At 46.3% G+C, this 20,673-nt stretch overlaps 1 protein-coding gene across 3 annotated transcripts in view; it reads right to left on the bottom strand.

Annotated features, from left to right (window-relative positions):
* Window positions 1–20,673, bottom strand: part of LOC116437397 (CBP80/20-dependent translation initiation factor-like) — a 484,652-nt gene that overhangs the window by 264,287 nt on the left and 199,692 nt on the right. For 2 of the 3 annotated variants that reach the window (XM_032095063.1, XM_032095064.1), the window contains exon 7: window positions 4,336–4,412. In XM_032095063.1, coding sequence (XP_031950954.1) covers window positions 4,336–4,412 — 77 coding nt within the window. Of the gene's footprint in view, window positions 1–4,334; window positions 4,413–6,976; window positions 6,982–13,816; window positions 13,829–20,673 lie in introns of those variants that run through there. The other variant, XR_004237276.1, reaches the window with a different exon arrangement.

Genomic DNA, 20,673 nt, shown 5'->3' with positions numbered 1-20,673 from the left:
AAGAAATCAGGGAAATGGAGACTGTTGCAGGATCTCCGGAAAGTTAATGCAGTAATGGAAGGTATGGGGGCATTGCAGCCTGGCATGCCCTCTCCCACCATGATTCCTACGGGGTGGGACATCCTGATCATTGATTTAAAGGATTGTTTTTTCACAATTCCTTTGCATCCTGATGACAAACCAAAATTTGCCTTTACTGTGCCTGCCATTTAGAATGCTGAACCTGCTAAGAGATACCAATGGAAGGTTCTCCCTCAAGGGATGCGAAACAGCCCAATTATCTGTCAGTGGTATGTCGCCCAAGCTTTAGCCGGAGTTCGCAAGCAGTTTCCTGATGCACGCTGCTACCATTACATGGATGATATCCTGGTGGCAGCGTCCACTCAGGGCAAGCTGCTGAGAATACAGCCTCAGCTGCTCGCTGCTCTGCATGCCTATGGATTAGAGGTAGCTCCGGAGAAAGTTCAACAGCATCCTCCTTGGAAATATTTAGGAGTGAAAATTTTGGACCAAACTATCCAATGCCAAGAGGTGCAATTCCCGGATTCGATTAAAACCTTGAATGATGCTCAGAAGCTGCTGGGTGTCATCAATTGGCTATGATCTTATTTAGGTCTAACCTCAAAGCAACTTTCCCCAGTTTTTAATACGTTAAAAGGGGATCCCAATCTGAATTCACCTAGGGAGTTGACCCCGGAAGCGCAACGAGCGCTGCAAGAGGTCCAACAGGCTGTTTCCGCTCATCAGGTTTATTGAGTGGATCCCTCCATTGCTATCACTGTTTTCATTACCATTCCAGACCTCCATCCTACAGGTATCATTGGCCAGTGGAATGCACAATGGCCTGATCCTTTGCATGTCCTAGAATGGGTCTTTTTGTCTCATCAGCCGGAAAGGACTGTGACCACATTGTTTGAATTGGTCGCTTCTCTGATAATCAAATGCCGTCAACGGTGTTTGCAACTGATGGCTGCGGATCCTGCAGTAATTGTCATTCCAGTCTCAAAGGAATACTTTGAGTGGAGCCTTATCCATAGCACTCCTTTGCAAAGCGCTCTGCAAAACTTTTCAGGGCAGATCACTTACCATCTGCCCAGCCATAAATTACTTCAGTTGGCAAAATCGACCGTGCTTTCCTTGCGGCCGAGAAATAGCCGAGTGCCGGTGCAAGGACCCACCGTCTTTACGGATGGTTCAGGGAAAACTGGGAAAGCCATTGTTACCTGGAAGGAGGGATCGGAATGGCAGGTGCTGAAGGAACACGAGTCAGGCTCTGCTCAGTTAGTTGAATTAAGGGCTGTTACCATGGCTTTCCTGCAATTCTCACAGGAACCTTTGAATTTGGTTACTGACTCTGCTTATGTAGCAGATATCACCCAAGGCTTGGATTGTTCACTTCTGAAGGAGGTGAAAAATGCGGCTCTGTTTTCACTGTTGCAAACCTTATGGTCTGCAATTTAGGCTCGAGTGCATCCGTATTACATTCTGCACATTCGAAGCCACACCAATTTACCAGGTTTTCTAACAGAAGGCAATGCCAGGGCTGACATGCTGGCCAACCCTGCATGGGTAGGGCCTCAGCCTGACAAAATTGCACAAGCCAAGGCATTGCGCGGTTTCTTCCATCAAAGTGCACATACCCTGCAGAAGCAGTTTCATTTAACGCCAACCGAGACGCGCGACATTGTCAGCGCTTGTGCTGACTGTCACGGACTCGCTGCGCCTTTGCCAGTGGGGGTAAACCCCAGAGGGCTAAAAGCCTTGCAGATTTGGCAAACGGATGTAACACACATCCCAGAATTTGGTCGGCTGAAATATGTGCACGTGTCTATTGACGCTTTCTCCTCAGCTATGTGGGCTACTGCTCTCACTGGAGATAAGGGCCATGATGTCATTGCCCATTGGAAATTGGCTTTCTCAGTCCTGGGCATGCCAGCTTCTGTAAAAACCGATAATGGTCCTGCCTACGCCTCGGAGAAGACGCGGCAGTTCTTACACCTATGGGGTGTAGACCATACCTTCAGTACCCCACATTCTCCTACTGGTCAAGCCATTGTCGAACGCGCTCATGATACTTTGAAGCGTGTTTTGGACAAACAGAAAAGGGGAATGCATGGAGAAACCCCACAGAGCCGACTAGAAAAATCTTTGTATACAATCAATCACCTTACAGTACCACAAAATTCAAATAATCCTGTTATTTTAAATCATTTTCTCTCATTGCAGTCTGCAGGCGAGACACAATTGCCCCAGGCAAAAGTCTGGGTACAGAATTTACTTACTAACCAGTGGGAAGGCCCTCATGAGCTTATCGTTTGGGGTCGTGGGTATGCTTGCATTTCCACAGATACTGGGGTACGGTGGCTACCTGCAAAATGTGTTCACCCTGACCTGCGGCACCAGAGGCAGAACAGGTGACCTCCAAATGATGACCAGAACGCCAACCATCCAAATGGCGACCAGAATGTAGATCATCAGCCTAATGACTCTTCTGATGATGACCAAGTTGTCAACCATCAGGCAGATGGTCCTTCAACAAGCAGAGACTGAACTTTAAATTTCTTGTTATGGAGTCAGATAGTTAAAGCCTTAAGGACATATTTTGAATTAATAACTGATGTAGATTTCTATTTAGGATTAATACATAGTAGAATTGTTATCTTATAAAACAAAAAGGGGGAATTGTAGATTCAAAAATGCTGCTAGCAAGGATTTTCTTGCTATTTTCTAAGTCCGTGAGAGACTTTTCTCTCTCACAGAAGAAGTAGCAGAGTATGTAAACAACCAAGCCACCTGCAACCTTGAAAAGTCTTGTTTATAGTATAGTAGAAAATATTTTGACAATGGATGTTTTAGGATTTTAGCCAATCACCCCCAAGGGGTGGCTGATCCTTTGTCCAATTAGACTATGAAGAAAAAAGTCTATAAAAGAGTTTGTAAAATAATTAAATGAATCAATCTTGCCGCACAATTCCTGCCTGCTGGATCTTCTTCTCCTCCTCCTCCCTACGGCTGTGAGACACAGTGATATACCCTAGGGCCTAGGCCTGCGGTATATCAGTGAACTGGCATAGAAGCAGAATCCTCCAACTCCACTGCAATTTCTTGGAGAGTCCAGCCCAGTACTGTGAGGAAGCCCACCCAGCTTGATCTTCTAATACAATCAGACTTCAGCTTGGTTTTAACCATGTTTTGGTGATCACAGGGCTGCAACCCAGCTGAAACAAGACCTTTTTTTTCCTAAATCACAAGACTAAATTGGCTTTTAAATTGCATACAGAAAAAAGGATGGAACCCCAAAGAGGAGAGAAATAGAATTTACTTCTGAAGAACTGCCCAGACCACAAAAGAATGTTTCTAGGATGCCTGAGCAAACTCTTTTCAGCAGTTTTTTTTTTTTGGTCACTTGGTAAAATTCAGGAAAACCAAACCACACACAGAATTAGCTACATCATGGCTGTTCATGAGTCGAGAAGCAATGGGGAGATTTGAGGATACACTCCAACTACTGTTACAGGTGTCTGTAGGACTTCTCTGAAAATCTTCCCTGTGAGGCATCACAGTTCAAACACAGATTTCAGCTCATTCTAGGAGAAAAAATTGGCCACTTTTTCTCCTGTTCAATCACATTAACCTTGAAAACTCCTAGTTTTAAAAATGGTTGTCTCAGCCACAGCAGAACACATCTGCAGAAATAAAGCTGCATGTACAACTAACTCCCTTATTTCCCGCTTATTTTCACATTTAACCATAGTCATGACTCCTATCAAGGACTCTATATGCCCTTGAATAATTAAATTTTCAATTTACACAATTAAATATCCAATTGACCCAATTAAATTAACTCAAGGGATTGAAATCACCAATGCCACAGGAACTCAGCTGCCTATTTAGCAGACAGGCATCTGAGGTTCACTGCAACCCCCTCTCAACCAAACCATGTCCACTTTGTAGGCATCCTGAATGTCAGCAAATTTTGCTTTTCAAGAGACAGAGGGGAAGCAAGTCCCAAGGACTCAAAGCTTTTACAAGGTAATACCTTGCCAAATGCCTCTTCTAATATAACTGGGAGGATCTGGCTATGCTGGAATAAGTATAAAGAGAAGAGAAGGTCCTTAAGATACTTCTGGAACAATATAGGACATAACCCAGACAAACCAAGGGGATGGACAGACTGTATTTTCAAGACATTAGTGTTCAAATAAGGGTTTATGCATTAACCCAATGCTGGCAGCTGCTAAAGAGCAGTATTGTCCAAAGACACTACATGAGAGTGGGAGAAGATGTGCAACAAAGAAGAGTAGATTTAAAAAAAAAATTAGAGGTTTCATCTACCTCCGGTCGTTTCTCCTCCTTCTGAACAGTTTTTTGGTGTGTGCGATTTCAGCTTCATGAGGCAATGAATGGTAGCCCTGTAAAACAGAGGGAAAAGCAATGATCAGCTTCAAGAGACAGGAGGCATCAATATGGAAGGGGTCAGAGAGAGAGCTGTACATTCAACATGCGAGTGTGATAAAAGAAACAGTTGCCATCCAAACATCCTTACAACATCTCAGACCCTATTGAAGCAGGACTGAAAATCCACAGATTTGTACACTCTCAGGGCTGTTGCAATGAGCAGATGAAGTTATCTGCAATTTCTGTATGGGAGAAACCACATGGGGCAAATAGCTGGGCCATGGATGGATGGATCCCAATACACACCATTGACAGGGAATTCACCCACTTCACATGACACTGCTGACACTGGTGCACCTAAACCACCCACTTTCACTGGGCTGCTTCATTTGTATATTTATCTAAAACCCAGCTGTACAAATTTCTGCTGTTTCTGTGGATTCTGCCTGCTTATTTTTGGGTTGTTTTTTTTTTTTTTTTTTGGTTTGGTTTTTTTTCTTCGGCACTGTGACTGAGCTTGCTGGCTTGGCTTCTTTTGCTGCTTTGCTGTCGGGAAGCCCAGAGCCAGTGCATGCCCTGCCAGGACCCGGGAACACCCTCGTTTTTCCCGCCGGGGGGCTGGCCCCCTTCCTCCGCACAGCCCGGACCCTAAGGACCAGCCAGCGCCAGTGATAAGTCCCAGGGAGCCTTTTCCCTACTGTGTTTGGGAGCCGGGCTGCTGCTGCCCAAACCCGCGGTACCTCTGCCATTGCTCCGGGTTTGTGCTACACTGTAGCTTTTCACCCCCTGCCTGCCGGGAGGTCCTGCTGTTCCAGCTTGCTTCTCCTGAGGTTCCTGCTACAGCTCCTTTTGCTATCCAGAGGAGGCACCAGGATCGGCTCTCCCTGTGAATTTGTAAAGGAAACCCCTTTTCCATCTCTTCCGCCAGCTGCGTCGGCCATTTACCCATGTGAGAGAGATGGCTGGCCTCTCGCCACAGCGCCTCCTGCAGCCGCGGGGGAATCATCGCACCCGCCCTGCCCGGCTGGGGAGCCACCAGCGCCCCTGCCGGCTGCGACCATAACTACACCAAAGGGGAAAGCACTTGCAGCCAAGAGAAGGCTGTTACTGGGTTTCAGGGAGGGGGTAAGGTTCCACAATTTAAATATCTAGAATTTATGCAATTTCTTTTTCTTTTTTTTTTTTTCTGTGTCTTGCGGGTACCCTTATTTTTTTGTTAATAAACAGGGGTTTTTTTCCACTTTCACCCCGGTATTCATTTTTCTTATTGGCAAAAAAGGATTATTGGACCCCTTCTCTTTAGAGAAAACATTAATTCCAGGGTGTTTTCTCCTGAAATTTGTCTCGAAACCGAGACAGGTCTCTTTCCCACATAGGTTTTACTTTGATATTTATTCACAGGTGGCTGGAGGAGAACATAACAAACCAACATTTCAGTGCTGCTAGTTCTGGAAGCAAGGGGTGTGGGAAAAGCAAAGAACAAGGAGACCATGGTCTCAGGAAGGATTGCTATTGGGGTAATTTTCAGTTGTTGAGCTAAACATTCTGTGGTTTACATGGTGGGAAGTTTGGAGTAGAACCTGAGAAGCCCATGGGACTTCTAATGCATATACATTCAAGTTTAAATCATAATAATCTGCACTCTAACAATAAAAGGCCAATAGCTCTGGAAAAGAAGGGGTGTTTGGGCCTGGTCTGCTTTCTGGGCCAGACCCCTAGATATAAGCTATGTTGTGATGTGCGTATTCAGCTCTTGAAGAAGGGAAGGTGATATGACTGTGAAGCTTAGGTGACTGTCATATGGGCAGCTAGCATATGCCAAGGGAAATCTGTCAACCGGAATTGTTGCAAAAAGACAGTAAAGGGAAGCAAGTTTGAAGCCCATGTGCACACTTTTTGAGCTTTACCTTCCTAATGAAGGTGTCTATCCAGCCCTCAACCCTGTCCACTTGACTGAAGGAATGCAGAAAGCTGGCATCTGCCTCTCTGTTTCCCCAGACCCATTTACATCAAAGTTTAATGAAAGAACAAATAAAAAGCTTTCAATATTTGGTTGGCAATCTGCAGCAACCAAGAGCCTCCACCTCTTCCCACACTGATACCTGCCTCTCCCCAGCAACATCCCTCTCCTGAGCCTTCCCACCAAAGCTGTGGGGTACTGGCCTGGCATGGACACAAGGCAGAGGGGGAGGACCAGAGAAGGGAAATGGTTAGTTTTAGAGCTATCCTGCTACAAGCAGGAGCTTTGTTATTATTTTTCTCATGCCTCCTCTGCATCATCATCAGCTGAAGAAGTTAAAGGAAGGCACCAGCTTTGCCTCTTTTACTGGTGACAGTAAATGACAGAATGACAGAATCGTAGAATGGTTTGGGTTAGAAGGAACCTTTCAAGATCATCTAGTTCCAACCCCCTGCCATGGGCAGGGACATCTTCCACTAGACCAGGTTGCTCAAAGCCCCATCCAACCTGGCCTTGAACACTTCCAGGGATGGGGCAGCCACAGCTTCTCTGGGCAACCTGTGCCAGTGCCTCACCACCCTCACAGGGATGAATTTCTTCTTAATATCTAATCGAAACCTGCCCTCTGTCAGTTTGAAGCCATTGCCCCTTGTCCTAACATTCCATGCCCTTGTCCAAAGTCCCTCTCCAGCTCTCTTGTAGCCCCTTTAGGTATTGGAAGGTGGTCTAAGATCTCCCCAGAGCCTTGTCTTCTCCAGGCTGAACAACCCCAACTCTCTCAGCCTGTCTCCATAGCAGAGGTGATCCAGCCTTCTGAGCATCTTTGAACCTTCCTCTGGACTTGCTCCAGCAGGTCCACATCCTTCTTATCATGTTGGGGGCCCTAAAGCTGGATGCAGTACTCCAAGTGGAGTCTCATGAGAGTGGAGTAGAAGGGGGCTGTCACCTCATGTCTAGCCTCTCATCAACCAATACTCTCAAATCACAAGGAAGTAAGCAGAAAGGAAGAAGGTTTTTTTGCTGCTGCTGCTCCTTCTGTAACCACTCAGGTAGAAAATCCCAGAAACTCCTTCAGCCTCTGAAAACAACTGCCTTACAAAAGAGATGGTCCTATTTGGCACCAACCTGCACCCTCCCTCCTTCTCCCCCACTTCTACACTTCCAAGAGCAACTGTTGCCAGGGGTGTCTGAAATTATGGGTGTTTCACAAAGACTTGAGGGGCTGTGAGAGCTTGGGGTCCATTGCTTCATCCCCATGGTCTTCATGTCTAACACAGCCTGACTTTCAGATCTGAAACCTCACCCCACAAAGTGACTGTCTTCACTCATACCCACTAATTCAGCCTCTTCCAGAGATGTTCCCCATGCAGCAGAAACACTCCCAGCCTGTGATGGTCAAGCAGGTGAAGATGCCTGAATAGGAAACAGCAACACTGAAACCCTGAGAGTGAACAAAATGTTGAGAAAAGCAACTGGACTGATGGAAAAAAAAGCAATGCTGGGATGATGAGAGAAGGAAAAGAAAAATTAGGCCATATTGCAGGATCAGTCTGCAGGAGTTTTATCTCAAGAACATTTTGTGCCCTCAAGAAACATCTCCACCCTTGCTTATCTTAAACAAATATTTGCAGAAGGCCTGAACTGAATGAACAGGTTATTAGGCCTTCAGTAGGTGCTGGGAGTTTTGCTTGATTTTACTGCACAGAAAGTTCAGGGTGGGTTTTATTTTCTGGCAAGGCAGGAAGGGTGAGGTGGGGTCGGGTTCACGGCAGCCCAGAAGACTCCCCATCTGCCTGTGCAAAGACAACAACAGAAATACTGAGGATAGAGGGAACATAAAAAGAAATGATCTGCAGAAACCAACCCCGTGCTTTGAAACACCCAGTGATAAGGCTTTCATCTGCCTATCAGATGGATTATCCATGGCAGGAAAATCCCGGACAGCACAGAGCTGCTGATATATTTAACTTTTATTTGCCGGTTCCACACTTGTGATGTCTATGGGATTGAATGTGCCAATACTCATTACAGCCATCTCAGCCAGTCCATTGCACATGAAAAACATGGCAAAGGCACCACTATCTCCTCACTGGCAGCATCCCCATCACCTCTACCCATCCAAGGCCTCCATTGCAGGGGGTTTTAACTAGATGATCTTTAAGGTCCCTTCCAACTCAAATCATTCTATGATTTATCAACATACAAGTCTTGTGGGCACTTCCAGCAGAGCCATCTCCTTGGAGGCCACTTGCTACTGCCTTTTCCCCTTCCAGGGACTCTCATGACACTGACCTGCCATCTACTCTCCTTTCTTACACGAGGGGAATTTTTTACTTCTTGAAAGGAGAGAGCCGGGCACAACCCAAATTCTTGACTTGCTTTGGAGACCATTGAAGAATACCAAACAATGTCAGGAAGTCACCTGGAAATTATTTCTTCTCTGTTAAAATGTAAGTGAAAAATCTCTTTCTTCAAATTGCAAGCTATTAATTTTTCCTGGAAGGTGCTTATAATAAGAGTAGCTTCTGAATAAGGAATCAGTCGGTGCTTAACATCAATGGAATAAAAAGTGCAACAATTTTACAAAATACTCCTCACCCAAGATAAAAGGGGTAAATCCGTACAGCACATCACAGTTGTGGCTTTCTCATCACTTCTCACCCACAACACAGCACACACGAGTCCTGGAAACCTCCAAGGATGCTTTCTTCAACCTCAGTCATTGGAGCCAAAGCTAAATTAAACTATAGGATTGGCAAAAAGGACTTAGTTTCCAACCACCCAGTAGTTGGAAAAGGAGCAAAGCTCCTCTGGTTTTTCCACCACTGATCTGACAAGTCCCATGGCAGAGGAGGGATGCTCTGTGGCACCTTGACAGGAGGATGTGCTCGCCCGATGAATCATGGCATGGTGCAACATGCCTCAAAGAGGAGGCATAGGAAATCGTTTCTTGGGAGATGTCCCAGTTTGGATGATTCTCCAATTAACTGCATCTTTGGAGAGCACACCATTAACCATACATCACCAGCAAAAGCAGAATGCATAGCTACAGCACTGTGGCACGACATTCCCCTTGAATCGCCCCAAACTGGGCCAGGAGATGCTTCAGAAACAGAGTCAGAGAAGTGGGTATTTGCTTTATTCAGCGCCGGGTGCGTGGGGGATCACTCCTCCAAACACACACACACGGCACTTCCTACAACACAATATTACGGGTAAAATTCATGAATAGTCATCTGTCTTGGTTTGAAAGACAGGTGTCTGCTAAGGAAGGCAGGAGCCTCCCTGCTGACTTCGGCGGGGGAAGACATGCAGACAATCAATGTGATTGATAAAGCAAGCTTCGTTTTTTGGCAATACAGAGGCACTTATATAGTGTGAAAGTACACGCTTATCAGTTCTTTAATTAGTTTAAACTTACAAAAGCGCATTCTTACTTCTACATAATTGGGTGAAATAAAAGACTACATTTGGCAAGCTTCTATTATTTATGTTTTGACTTGAGAGATCAAAAATCTTCCTCATGGTCAGTATATCTTATCAGCACAGTACTGTACCTCTTTAAAACTCCCTTTTGGTTCTCAGGCCTGTTTCTCACACAGGCATTTTCTCATGGAGGCATTTTCTTGTGCAGGCTTTTGCTTGTACAGTTCTGTTATTGATTTGTACCCTTTATCAATAATCCATGTCCCTGATCCTCTAACCATTCTCCAACAATTCCCCTTTTTTCTTTTTGTAAAAGCAATACTTGATTGGCTACAGATGTAGTAACTTTGTATATCATCTTTTGCAAGCATTGGCATAGGCAAGGTAAGCACACTATTATTAATAATATTACTAGTCTTACAATAATTAAATGCTGCACGAGTGAAACTAGCCATGGTCCTAAACCTAGTGACTTTAACCATCCTTCTAAGCTGAGACCGTCTTCTTTCTGTAATTGTGTGGTTAACTGATGTAACTTACTTATCTGCTTGTGAATTAGGACAGAGTGGTCAGAAAGATTCATACAGCGCATACCCTGGAACTCTTCACAGCCGTGGCCGTGAGCTAATAGTAGAAAATCAATGGCTACTTAATTTTGTAATATTGTATGTCTAACACTAATAACATCTACGCTTAACTCATCAAGCATCTGCGAGGCTATGTTTAACTTATCCCTCTCCCAGCAAGCAAGTTTATGCAAAATAGCATGAGCCCTGGCTGCTAAAGCACCAGGTAAAAACATAGGTGTTAGTCAAATTGACTGCTTTCACTCGATCTAAATGGGCGGACAGCTGATTGAAAATGTCTGTTAGTGCTCTTGTCTCCAGTCAAAAAACAATTTCTCACTCTACTTCTGTGTCTGATGCTATACCTAAAAATTTATGCAACTCTCCTTCTTAGTTTTGCCTTTGGAGAGGGTTCCCCGACACCCACCACAAGTCACTAGCAACCACCTAGGGCAGCTGTTACATTCGCCCCAGGGTCTCGCTATTTCTTCTGCTACAGAGAGTGGTGGATCTGGCAAGTTCTCAGCCCCCTCAGTCAGCCACGTCTGCAGCCTCTCCCAAGGTTTCTCGGGATGGAGGTCTCAGAGTTCCAGCTGTTGAAGTAGTGGCGTCACTTTCCTCAGGAGCTGATGCAGACTGCGCCTTCTCACTTCGGGGTCCTGTATGCATAGCATGGCACCACTTGCTGGACACCCCTCTGGTCAGTGCTGCGGTGATGACTTGTTCCTGTTGTTGCAGGACATTCTGCAATGTTGCAATAAAAGCAGCTGTTTTAGATGACTGTTCTGTACGGGTAGCATATACGAGCATCTCGTCTACATCTGCTCCTTGGGGCAGCGTGGCAAGAATTGTCTTAGTTTGCCTATTAGCATTTTCAAAGGCAAGTGTTCGGAACATTTGCTCTTGGAGCTCTTCAGAGAGATCCTTTAAGGCTGCTGACAAACAGTCAATGAACTGACTATATGGTTCTGACAGCCCCTGTCGGACTGCTGCATACGAGGGAGACTTCTTCTTTTCAGGTACTGACAACAAGGCTTTGTGGGCAAGAGTCTGTGACAACTGATGAATGACTACGGGCATGGTCAGCTGTGTTACTGTCACCCCGTAAGCTTTGCTTCCAGTTAGCATATCAGCTTGGAGTGCATACAGTGGGCCTTGTGTGTCACCTTGATGTTTTCTAGCTTCTTGTTGTGCTAGCTGTTTCCACGTTTGTTCCCAGAGCGGGAACTGTGAAGGGGTTAACAGCAGTTGTGCAATGCTGATGCAATCATTCGGATGCAGGACATCTGCTGTAAAGATAAACTGCAGAATGCTTCATGTAGATAAGTCAGCAAGCTTCTTGATTACTTCTTGCATCATTTCTTGGTGCTTCTCCCCCTCTTGGGGCTGACCCCCGGCAGCCCTGGCTGGCTCTGGCTCTGCAGGCGACGAAACCGCAGAAGCCGCTTCGCAGCCGGACGTTAGTTTGTTGCTCGGCAGAGGGGGGTGCGCTCTGCCGCTTTTGGCCAGGAGTTAGGACTGCACGTCTGCTCTGCCGCTTTCAGCCGGGCACCAGGACTGCCTGTGTCCCCTTGGCCCGCCTGTGCCCCGCCCCCTGGGTCGGGCAGCTCTGCTTCCACATTCGTGGCCATTTCTCTCTCAGACGTCGGAAGGGTAACTTCCTGCCCTGCTGAGTTCAGCAACTCCTGCAGTGAGCGGATGGGTGCTGCTGTGCCTTTAATCGGTTTTCTTGCGGCCAGCCCGACGAACCGTGCTGCCCTGGACTCCGCCCTGGTCTCCGGCCGCCGCTCCGTAAGACCCCCGTCGGTTCCTTTCTCGGAGCTGCTACACCTGGAGCTGCCACTCTCTAAAGCCTCTATGGCGGCCGCAGCCACTGTCCTCTCTGTTTTCATCTCTGTGAGAGTGCCAGTTACTGCTCTCCAGGTTAATCCGAGAGCTTTTGGTTCTTTAGCTTTCTTTTTGAACGATCTTGGATCAGCTAGTTCATTACAAAGGTTTACTTCTTAACTCCCCGCTTTTCTAAAAAGCGTAAAAATAAATCAAGGGTCACCTCTATTTCCATATCTGCGTCCTACTGCAATCTGCGTCTTACCGCTGTCCCTGTAGACAGGAATTTTGCAGCCTTTTCTCAGGTTTGCCCTTGTCAGCTGTAACGGCGGACCCCTCTGTAGGTCAGTCCAGGCATGGATCAGATGCTTGCCTGCAGCTACTGATCTTCTGCCCTCCGATTGCTGCTTATCGGTGCCTCTTCGGTCTCCCGCCTAGTCAAGAAAACAAAGTCCCAGTCCCTGTTCGGGTGCCAAATGCTGACTTCGGGTGGGGGAAAACATGCAGACAATCAATGTGATTGATAAAGCAAGCTTCGTTTATTAGCAATACAGAGGCACTTATATAGTGTGAAAGTACATGCTTATCAGTTCTTTAATTAGTTTAAACTTACAAAAGCGCATTCTTACTTCTACATAATTGGGTGAAATAAAAGACTACATTTGGCAAGCTTCTATTATTTATGTTTTGACTTGAGAGATTAAAGATCTTCCTCCCTTCTCATGGTCAGTATATCTTATCAGCACAGTACTGTACCTCCTTAAAACTCCCTTTTGGTTCTCAGGCCTGTTTCTCACACAGGCATTTTCTCATGGAGGCATTTTCTTGTGCAGGCTTTTGCTTGTACAGTTCTGTTATTGATTTGTACCCTTTATCAATAATCCATGTCCCTGACCCTCAAACCATTCTCCAACACCTCCCTTGAAATGAAAAATGCAACCCCCTTCCCTCCGAGTTATTATAATTTTGAAATCAAGGGGCTTTTAGGCAAAGATATGGGAAATAGGAATAACAGTTCTTTACTATTATATATCTATATGTGTATAACCAGTCAAACAAACAACAGTAACTATGGCAGTAACAGCAAACAATCACAAACCCACTGCCAGCCTTCTCGGCTGTCAGGCCCTTTCCCCTCGGGTGCAATTCTGGTCGCAGCCAGCAGGGGCGCTGGCGGCTCCCAGTGAGAAGGGCAGGTGCGATGGTTTCCCCACGGCTGCAGGAGGCGCTCCTGAGCGAGCTCGGGGAGCACGCGGCACTGGTGGCCTGGGATCCCGGGAAGGCTGGAACAAAGGCTTCACAAACCCCTGGGCAGCCGATCCCAGTGTCCGGCCGGACCCTCAGGAACAGCAGGCTGGAACGGCAGGCTGGAACAGCAGGGATGAGCAAAAATCCCGGGGGGCAGACGCGATGTAGCCAAACTGCGGAGCTGCGGTGGGAACCCCCTGGAGGTCTGGGCAGGTCGAGCACGGCTCAAACAACGGCAGGGGCAGGGCAGCCATGGCCCTGTTCCGGTTTGGCCAAATTTAGAAATATATACTCTGAGATAAGGCACAACCACCCCTCCCCCACCAGGTTGGGGAAAAATAAATTTTCCTCAAAGGAAAGTGAAGGAGATAAAAGTATTTATTTAACAAACACACTGGAAAAGGAAAATAATGCGAAATAATAAAATCTCTCACTGTGGAGAAAAAACCCGGGAAAGTGTTAGAGTCCTCCCTTTGGTCTCCTCGGAGTCCTCCTGATGTGCTCTGAGGTTGAAGCAGTCCAGTAGAAACGGGAAAAAATCCGGAATTCCAGGGAAGGAAAAACAAAGTTCAACTCTCAGTCTCTCTCCAGAGAAAAAAAAAGCTGAAACAACTGGCCAAAAGCTGACTGGAAAGCTGCAAGCCGGGTGCCTCCTCCCTCCCCTGCCGCAGCTGGGGAAAAACCTGCTATCTCTGTGTGACCTTGAACAAGCTGCAAACTGCTTTGAAAAAGTTTTGCTCAGTTTTTCCTTCCCCCTCTCAGGCTCAGTTTAGAGGCATAGAAAGGCACAAAGTTAATTTCTGGGCATAGAGCAGCGACATGGGATACACATCATAAAGTCACCCCAAGACAGGCCTGTCTCCCAGCGGGGCAGGGAAGGCAGGCTTTGGATCCCGGGGTTTCTCTGGCAGAAGGAAAAGCAGCTGAAGGAGTAGCCTCTCTCTCCGTCCAAACTCCGGGAACTGACTGTCCACACACCCAGGTGAAACAAAAGAGTAGCCAGATGCACCCCACTCCAATGGCTAGGTCTTTTGTTTTTCTTAAGTACCCAGCAATTTGTCCCCTTAGGAACACGTATGGGGAAAATTCCTTTAACAGAAAAAAACCCAGGAGATCTCCTAAAACCCCAACATCATCACATTCCTTGGGATGAGAGTGGTTATACAAATTAGTTCTCGGAAGTCATTAATACCATTAGCATATGTGTCACACATGCGTGGTGTGTCCTGGTGGTCTCACTGAGGAAGGCTCCTCTTTTTCCTCGGGGATCTTTCTGATGCAGATCAGTAGTCTTCATCACAATGCACTTTTCATCTTTCTTTCTGGGGCATGCGTAGTCCTTTGTAGGATGATTCAGCGGTTTCTGTGTTGGTCTCAAGTAAATTCTTGTTCCTCTTGTGTTGACAAGATTAAGGTGAATCCTGCTTCTTAGGTTTTGTGATCAACATTTGCTGTCTCCCAATAGTTAACTCTGTTTACATTGATGCCATGAAGATTTTTTGCCTTTTCTTTTATACCCCTGTTATACCTTTTTTACAACTTCTGTATTCTTAGTGCTTTTTGCCTACATTCTTGGACTTGTTTGTCAAGCTGAGAGACTAAACATTTTAGAAGCTTCATAGCTAGGGATCAGTGTGCCCCAGACCCCAAGGTCCTCTCCAGAACACATTCTGTAAACTAAGATAGAATCATCCAGGGGAAGGTTCCTTGGGGAGGGGGGCTCACTCAAGCCTCACATTGGGGAATTTTTGGTAGATATGCTAATTAGTAAAACCTATAATGTTATACCTGATCGTTGGGGGGGGGGGGGGCATTTTGCGAGGTGCATTTCGGTGCATTTGACCTGGACGTGTGCACCTAAGGATCCTTAAAATAAATACCAAGGTAAAATCCCTTTTCCCCTTCTAACCATGTATGACTCTTGATTTTAAGACGAGGAAAAGGCATCAACATGAGTTAACTATTGATCAGTCTTATCACCCTCTGCCACAGAAGAGCTTATCTGTTCTGTCTATCAGCTGGTGCAATAACTCAGGGCATCTTCCCCCTCACATGAATCTGCTAATTGGTGAGATAACCCAAGCAGTGAGTTATCTCTGGCGCCATGGAGGAGGTGTTCCCAGCTGACAATAAACATCTTGCCTTGAGAGCAGATTGAAGGGAGATAAGCCTTGAATTTATGACTGACAGACACTTCACCTTACAAACTATAAAACTGTTGGTGTGACCCAGCCCCCTGCGGGGCTGGGGCAGCATGATGCCAATCAATCCCAGCTCCTCCCCTGGATCGAGTTCCCCAAAGAGTCAGACTCAGGGGGTGGCTCAGAAGCCTAAGACGCATCCCCCCCGGGCAGTGCCCGGGTACAAGCCACCTCCCCCGGTTTGGGAAAATTCTCGGTTACTGGGTCATTCATTGGTTCTCTGTTATAACCCCCGCCTCTCAGTTTACCCCAATGGTTCTTGTTACATTGTATCCTCCCCCTGGCTTGTAACTCATTGGTTTTTTTCCCTTTTCACCAGGGTTTTCAAATTCCCTATAAAACTGAGGACAAGGCTCTGGCGAGCCATCCCATCATCATCCCATCGCATTCCATCTCATCCCATCTCATCGGATTCCAGCTTGTTCGGGTTGTGAAACTTCTAACAATAAACCTGTTAGAAGCCAGACCAGAACAGCCTCTCTCTTCCTTTGTCTCCAAGCTAATGTGAGCCAACATCATCAGCTCCTGCCATGTTCCCTCTGCAAAGAAGCCAGCTAGCTAGCCCAGCAAGCAGCTCTTTTCCTGACTCTGAAACCGCTTCAACGACGCGTGGAGGTAACGCAGATGGACTGTCTCTGACCTGGGGCATGCCAGAGCTCATGCCTCAAGCACCAAACTCTGCGCTATAAAACTATAAAAGCTACACCAAACTTTTACAAAGCAGAAATCTTCTGCACATTCCCTGAAATGTTTAAGGCATTTTGTCTGTTAATCTCCTGTCTATTCAATAAATAACTCATTTTATAATAGACCTGATTTGCCATTTTTAAGAACTTGTGAGCCAGAGCAATTTAGATGCAGGTCACCTGAGTAGATCTGCTGCCAAAAATCTGAGCCTAAGGCAGGGCTTGTCTAAAACTCACTCAATCCATAATAAGCATGCATGCCTTGGTGATGAGCACTTTGGAGGAGACTTTTTCCAAAAAAAGGGTGGGAGCACAGAGAGGAGATGGCTGTGATGATGATCAGGACTCATAGCTAAAAACTACTCTTTAGTTATAATTAAAAACACTGGCACTATTCCCTATAGGGCTCTACCCTCCCACAATGCCCCAAAGATGCAACCTCTTGGATTCCCACTTGCTGAGTGTTAATGCTGGTCTATACATCCCCTCTTATAAAACTGTGGGTGTTTTAATTAATTACAGACTCTACACATGCAGTCTCAGACCTGAAGAAGTATCATTTAGACCCTTATCTTTCCACTGCCTCTCCTTGGCATTTGCTATTGGCTCCTAGAAGAGAGCAGACACCCAGAGAGAGGGAAGACAGCATTTAAAATGGCATTAAATACTTGGTTGCAGCTAAGCTCTCCCACCTCATCCCTCTGCAGCCAGCTCTGGGATGACATGTGTCTTGGGGTGACTTTATGATGTGTATCCCATGTCGCTGCCCTATGCCCAGAAATTAACTTTGTGCCTTTCTATGCCTCTAAACTGAGCCTGAGAGGGGGAAGGGAAAACTGAGCAAAACTTTTTCAAAGCAGCTTGCAGCTTGTTCAAGGTCACATGGAGATAGCTGCGGCAGGGGAGGGAGGAGGCATCCGGCTGACTGCTGCCCGAGTCAGTTTTTTGGCCAGTTGTTCAGCTTCTTTTTCTCTGGAGAGAGACTGAGAGTTGAATTTTTTTTTTCCTTCCCTGGAATTTCGGATTTTCTCCCTTTTCCACTGGACTGCTTCAATATTGGAACACATCGGGAGGACTTTCCACCGAGCGCAGAGGGCCTGGCCCTGGCCCAAGCCCCAGCTCCGAGGAGACCAAAGGGAGGACTCCAACACTTTCCCAGGTTTTTTCTCCACAGCGAGAGATTTTATTATTTAGCATTATTTTCCTTTTTCCGGTGTGTTTGTTAAATAGTTTTTCTCTCTTTCACTTTCCTTCGAGGAAAATTTATTTTCCCCGAGCCTGGTGGGGGAGGGGTGGTTGTATCTTCTCTCAGAGGATATATTTCTAAATTTGGCCAAACCGGTACAACATGAAAGACACACAGAATGGCAGAAAAACCCAGCATGAAACTCCCTCTGTGGGGTGAAGGATGCAAATGCAATTAAAGCATTAGAATAATTAAGCAAAACATCCCAAGTGAAACATAATGTGAACCTTCCTCAATGCTTTCTGCTGATTACTGACAGTGAGTTTTTTGGGATCTATTTTTAACTCTTGACCCCTAAGCTCCTGAATTATACATAATTCAGAGATAATAAAACTTTAAAATCCAGGACAAAGTCTCCTAGGGGGAACTGCCTCTGCAAACACACACCTGCATATTAGTGCAACAAGGACCAGCAGGAAGAAAAGCCCAACCAGTGCCAGCAAGCCCCAGCTAACCCACCAAGATGGGGACAGGATGGAAATGTGGCTCCATTGAAACAGGGTGCTACAGACACACTGACACAGATGCATGGTGCCATAGGAAGACTATAAATAATAGACAAAAGAAATCCCCTTTTGTTACAAGAATCTGCAAATCCAAAATCAGCTACAAGCTGACTTAGGAAATGGAGTTTTTTCCCCATGTTATAGCAAAATGGGAACAATATTTTGTGAGTGGAATTAGTTCTAATTAACTGATGTTATTTTAGTGTTGTTTAGGTTTATTGTTTATTTGTATGTATTTCCTCTACCCTGGTCAGGCTTAAAACCAAACCTTGCTGTCAGCAATAAAGCATCCAATCCATAAATAAATATATTTATCCAGTAAATATAGATATAACCACACCATTGCTGTGAGTCCTTAAATGCAGAATATTTAAAGAATCATTGAAATAAACAGTGTTGATGACCTGGCTTTGCTTTTCCCTGTAAAAGAGAGCCTTTTCCAGATAATATTTGGAATAAATACCAACCACATTACTTGCGACCAGTAGGCACCACACCTGCTATTTGGTTTTTGGTCCATCCAGGTAACCCAAGCTCATCCTGAGAAAGGACTGTGCTGCTCTGAAAAGCTTTTCCTACATTTTCCTTGTCTTGTGCTAGTTTGGGGATGAGGGAGGGATTGCTTTAGCTGGGACTCAGTGTTATGAGGTTGCTATGGGAATATTTGTAACTTGAACTATTTCAGTCCCTCTGGGACCTCACATTTCTTTAAAGTATACTTTTCCTTTGCATTTTTCACATTACCAAGCCTTGTTTTCCCCATCTCTTGTCCTACCACCCCCCATTTTTACACCTCAATGTGCCATTTGACCATGCCTCTCCAGCCGAGATGAAGTGGGCAGGTAAGATGGCAGGAGGACCCTTCATTCACCATCCACCCTCAACAACTCCCCATTGTGCCATTGTGGTGGACAATGTCACAAGAAAGAGACATGCAGGCACAACAGGGACCTCCCCAATGATTTTTAATGTGACCTATTGACAGAGGCCAGAGAGCAATGAAAGCTGATAGCTGTGCAGATCTTCTAGCCTTGGTGCCTCGAAAGCCATGGGACAGATAAAAACTCAAGGCAAGAATAAGAAGCAGAGACAAAACAAAGCCCAAGTGCAAGAACAAAGAGGCAAGATACGGGACGAACAGGACGACATGGCCTGAGCCTCTAGCACAAAAGGATGATTAGCCAGGACACTGCTGTTGCAAGAGGGAATCTGCAAGGACTTGATAGTGTTGCTATTGCAATAGGGCAGGGGGGCTTGAGCCTATGGAACTACCCAGAGGTAGAAAACTATAAAATGCTGGTAACTTGTTGTTGGGGGTTTGGGAGTTCTCCTTCTGTTTTCTTTTTCTCTTGAGGAATTTTCCCCATATATGTTGATGGAGTGACAAATTGCTGGCTGCTTGGGAGAAAACAAAAGACCTGGCCACAGGGGGAGGGGTCCAACTGGCTACACTCTTTCACCTGGGGTTTTCTCGTGTAAGGTGGGGGGATGCCGTGAGATTTGAACTGGAAAAAAGGGGGTTGGCTGCAGCCCCTAGCGACCTGGTGTTCTCAGCGTTCGGAGGCAGAGAGGCTGCCATCATTGTGGAGGACATTCATCAGCGCTGCAGGCTTCTGCTTTTCGGCTGCCTTCCTTCTACCATGAGTGGAGCCTGCTCGCTGGAGCAGCTGTTACACTGGGACCCTAACACCTCACCTTACTAAAAGAGGGACCTTTTCACCATCTGCTCGGGTGCCTCAGGGAGAAACCCCAGGATTCCCAAACCTGCCTTTCCCTGCCCTGCTGAGAGCCGGGCTGCTGCTGCCCTGCCCCTGTCGTTGCTTTGAGCCTTTGCTACACTGTAGCCATGCTCGCTCTGCCTGCTGAGACCTCCCGGGGTTCCCGCTGCAGCTCCAGAGTTCGATACATCTCGTCTGCCACCTGGGATTTGTGCTCGTCCCTGCTGTTCCAGCCTGCTGTTCCCAAGGGTTCGGCTGGGCACCGGGATAGGCTGCCCAGGGGGATTGTGAAGCCTTTCGTCCATCCCAAGCCGCCATTACCGTGTGCCCCCCGAGCTCGCTCTGGAGCGCCCCCTGCAGCCGCGGGGAAACCATCGCACCTGCCCTTCTCACTGGGAGCCGCCAGCGCCCCTGCCGGCTGCGACAGTAACTGCACCCAAGGGGAAAGGGCCTGACAGCCAAGAAGGCTGGCACTGGGTTCCTGAATCTGTTTGCTGTTACTGCCATAGCTATTGTTGTTTGTTTGCCTTGTTATGCATATATATATATATATATATTAGTAAAGAACTGTTATTCCTATTCCTCATATCTTTGCCTGAAAGCCCCTTAATTTCAAAATTATAATAATTCGGAGAGAAGGGGGTTGCATTTTTCATTTCAAGGGAGGCTCCTGCCTTCCTTGGCAGACATCTGTCTTTCAAACCAAGACACTTGTGTTAGAGTGAAAGCTTCTCTGGACTCAGGCCCAGAGGGAAGCCAAAGCACAGGGGTTGAATTAAAACCTTTGCACAAGCTGAGATACATGAAGCCACACCAAAGTGAAAAAGAAGTATAGATTTTTAACTTTTAGTAGAAATATATGCTAAGTGCCTTAAACATTGAAAAGGTGCA

Source organism: Corvus moneduloides, chromosome W (genome assembly GCF_009650955.1).
Source record: "Corvus moneduloides isolate bCorMon1 chromosome W, bCorMon1.pri, whole genome shotgun sequence".
Lineage (NCBI taxonomy): Eukaryota > Metazoa > Chordata > Aves > Passeriformes > Corvidae > Corvus > Corvus moneduloides.
The sequence above is the reverse complement of the archived record's forward strand: the minus strand, read 5'-3'. Positions and strand labels throughout refer to the sequence as shown.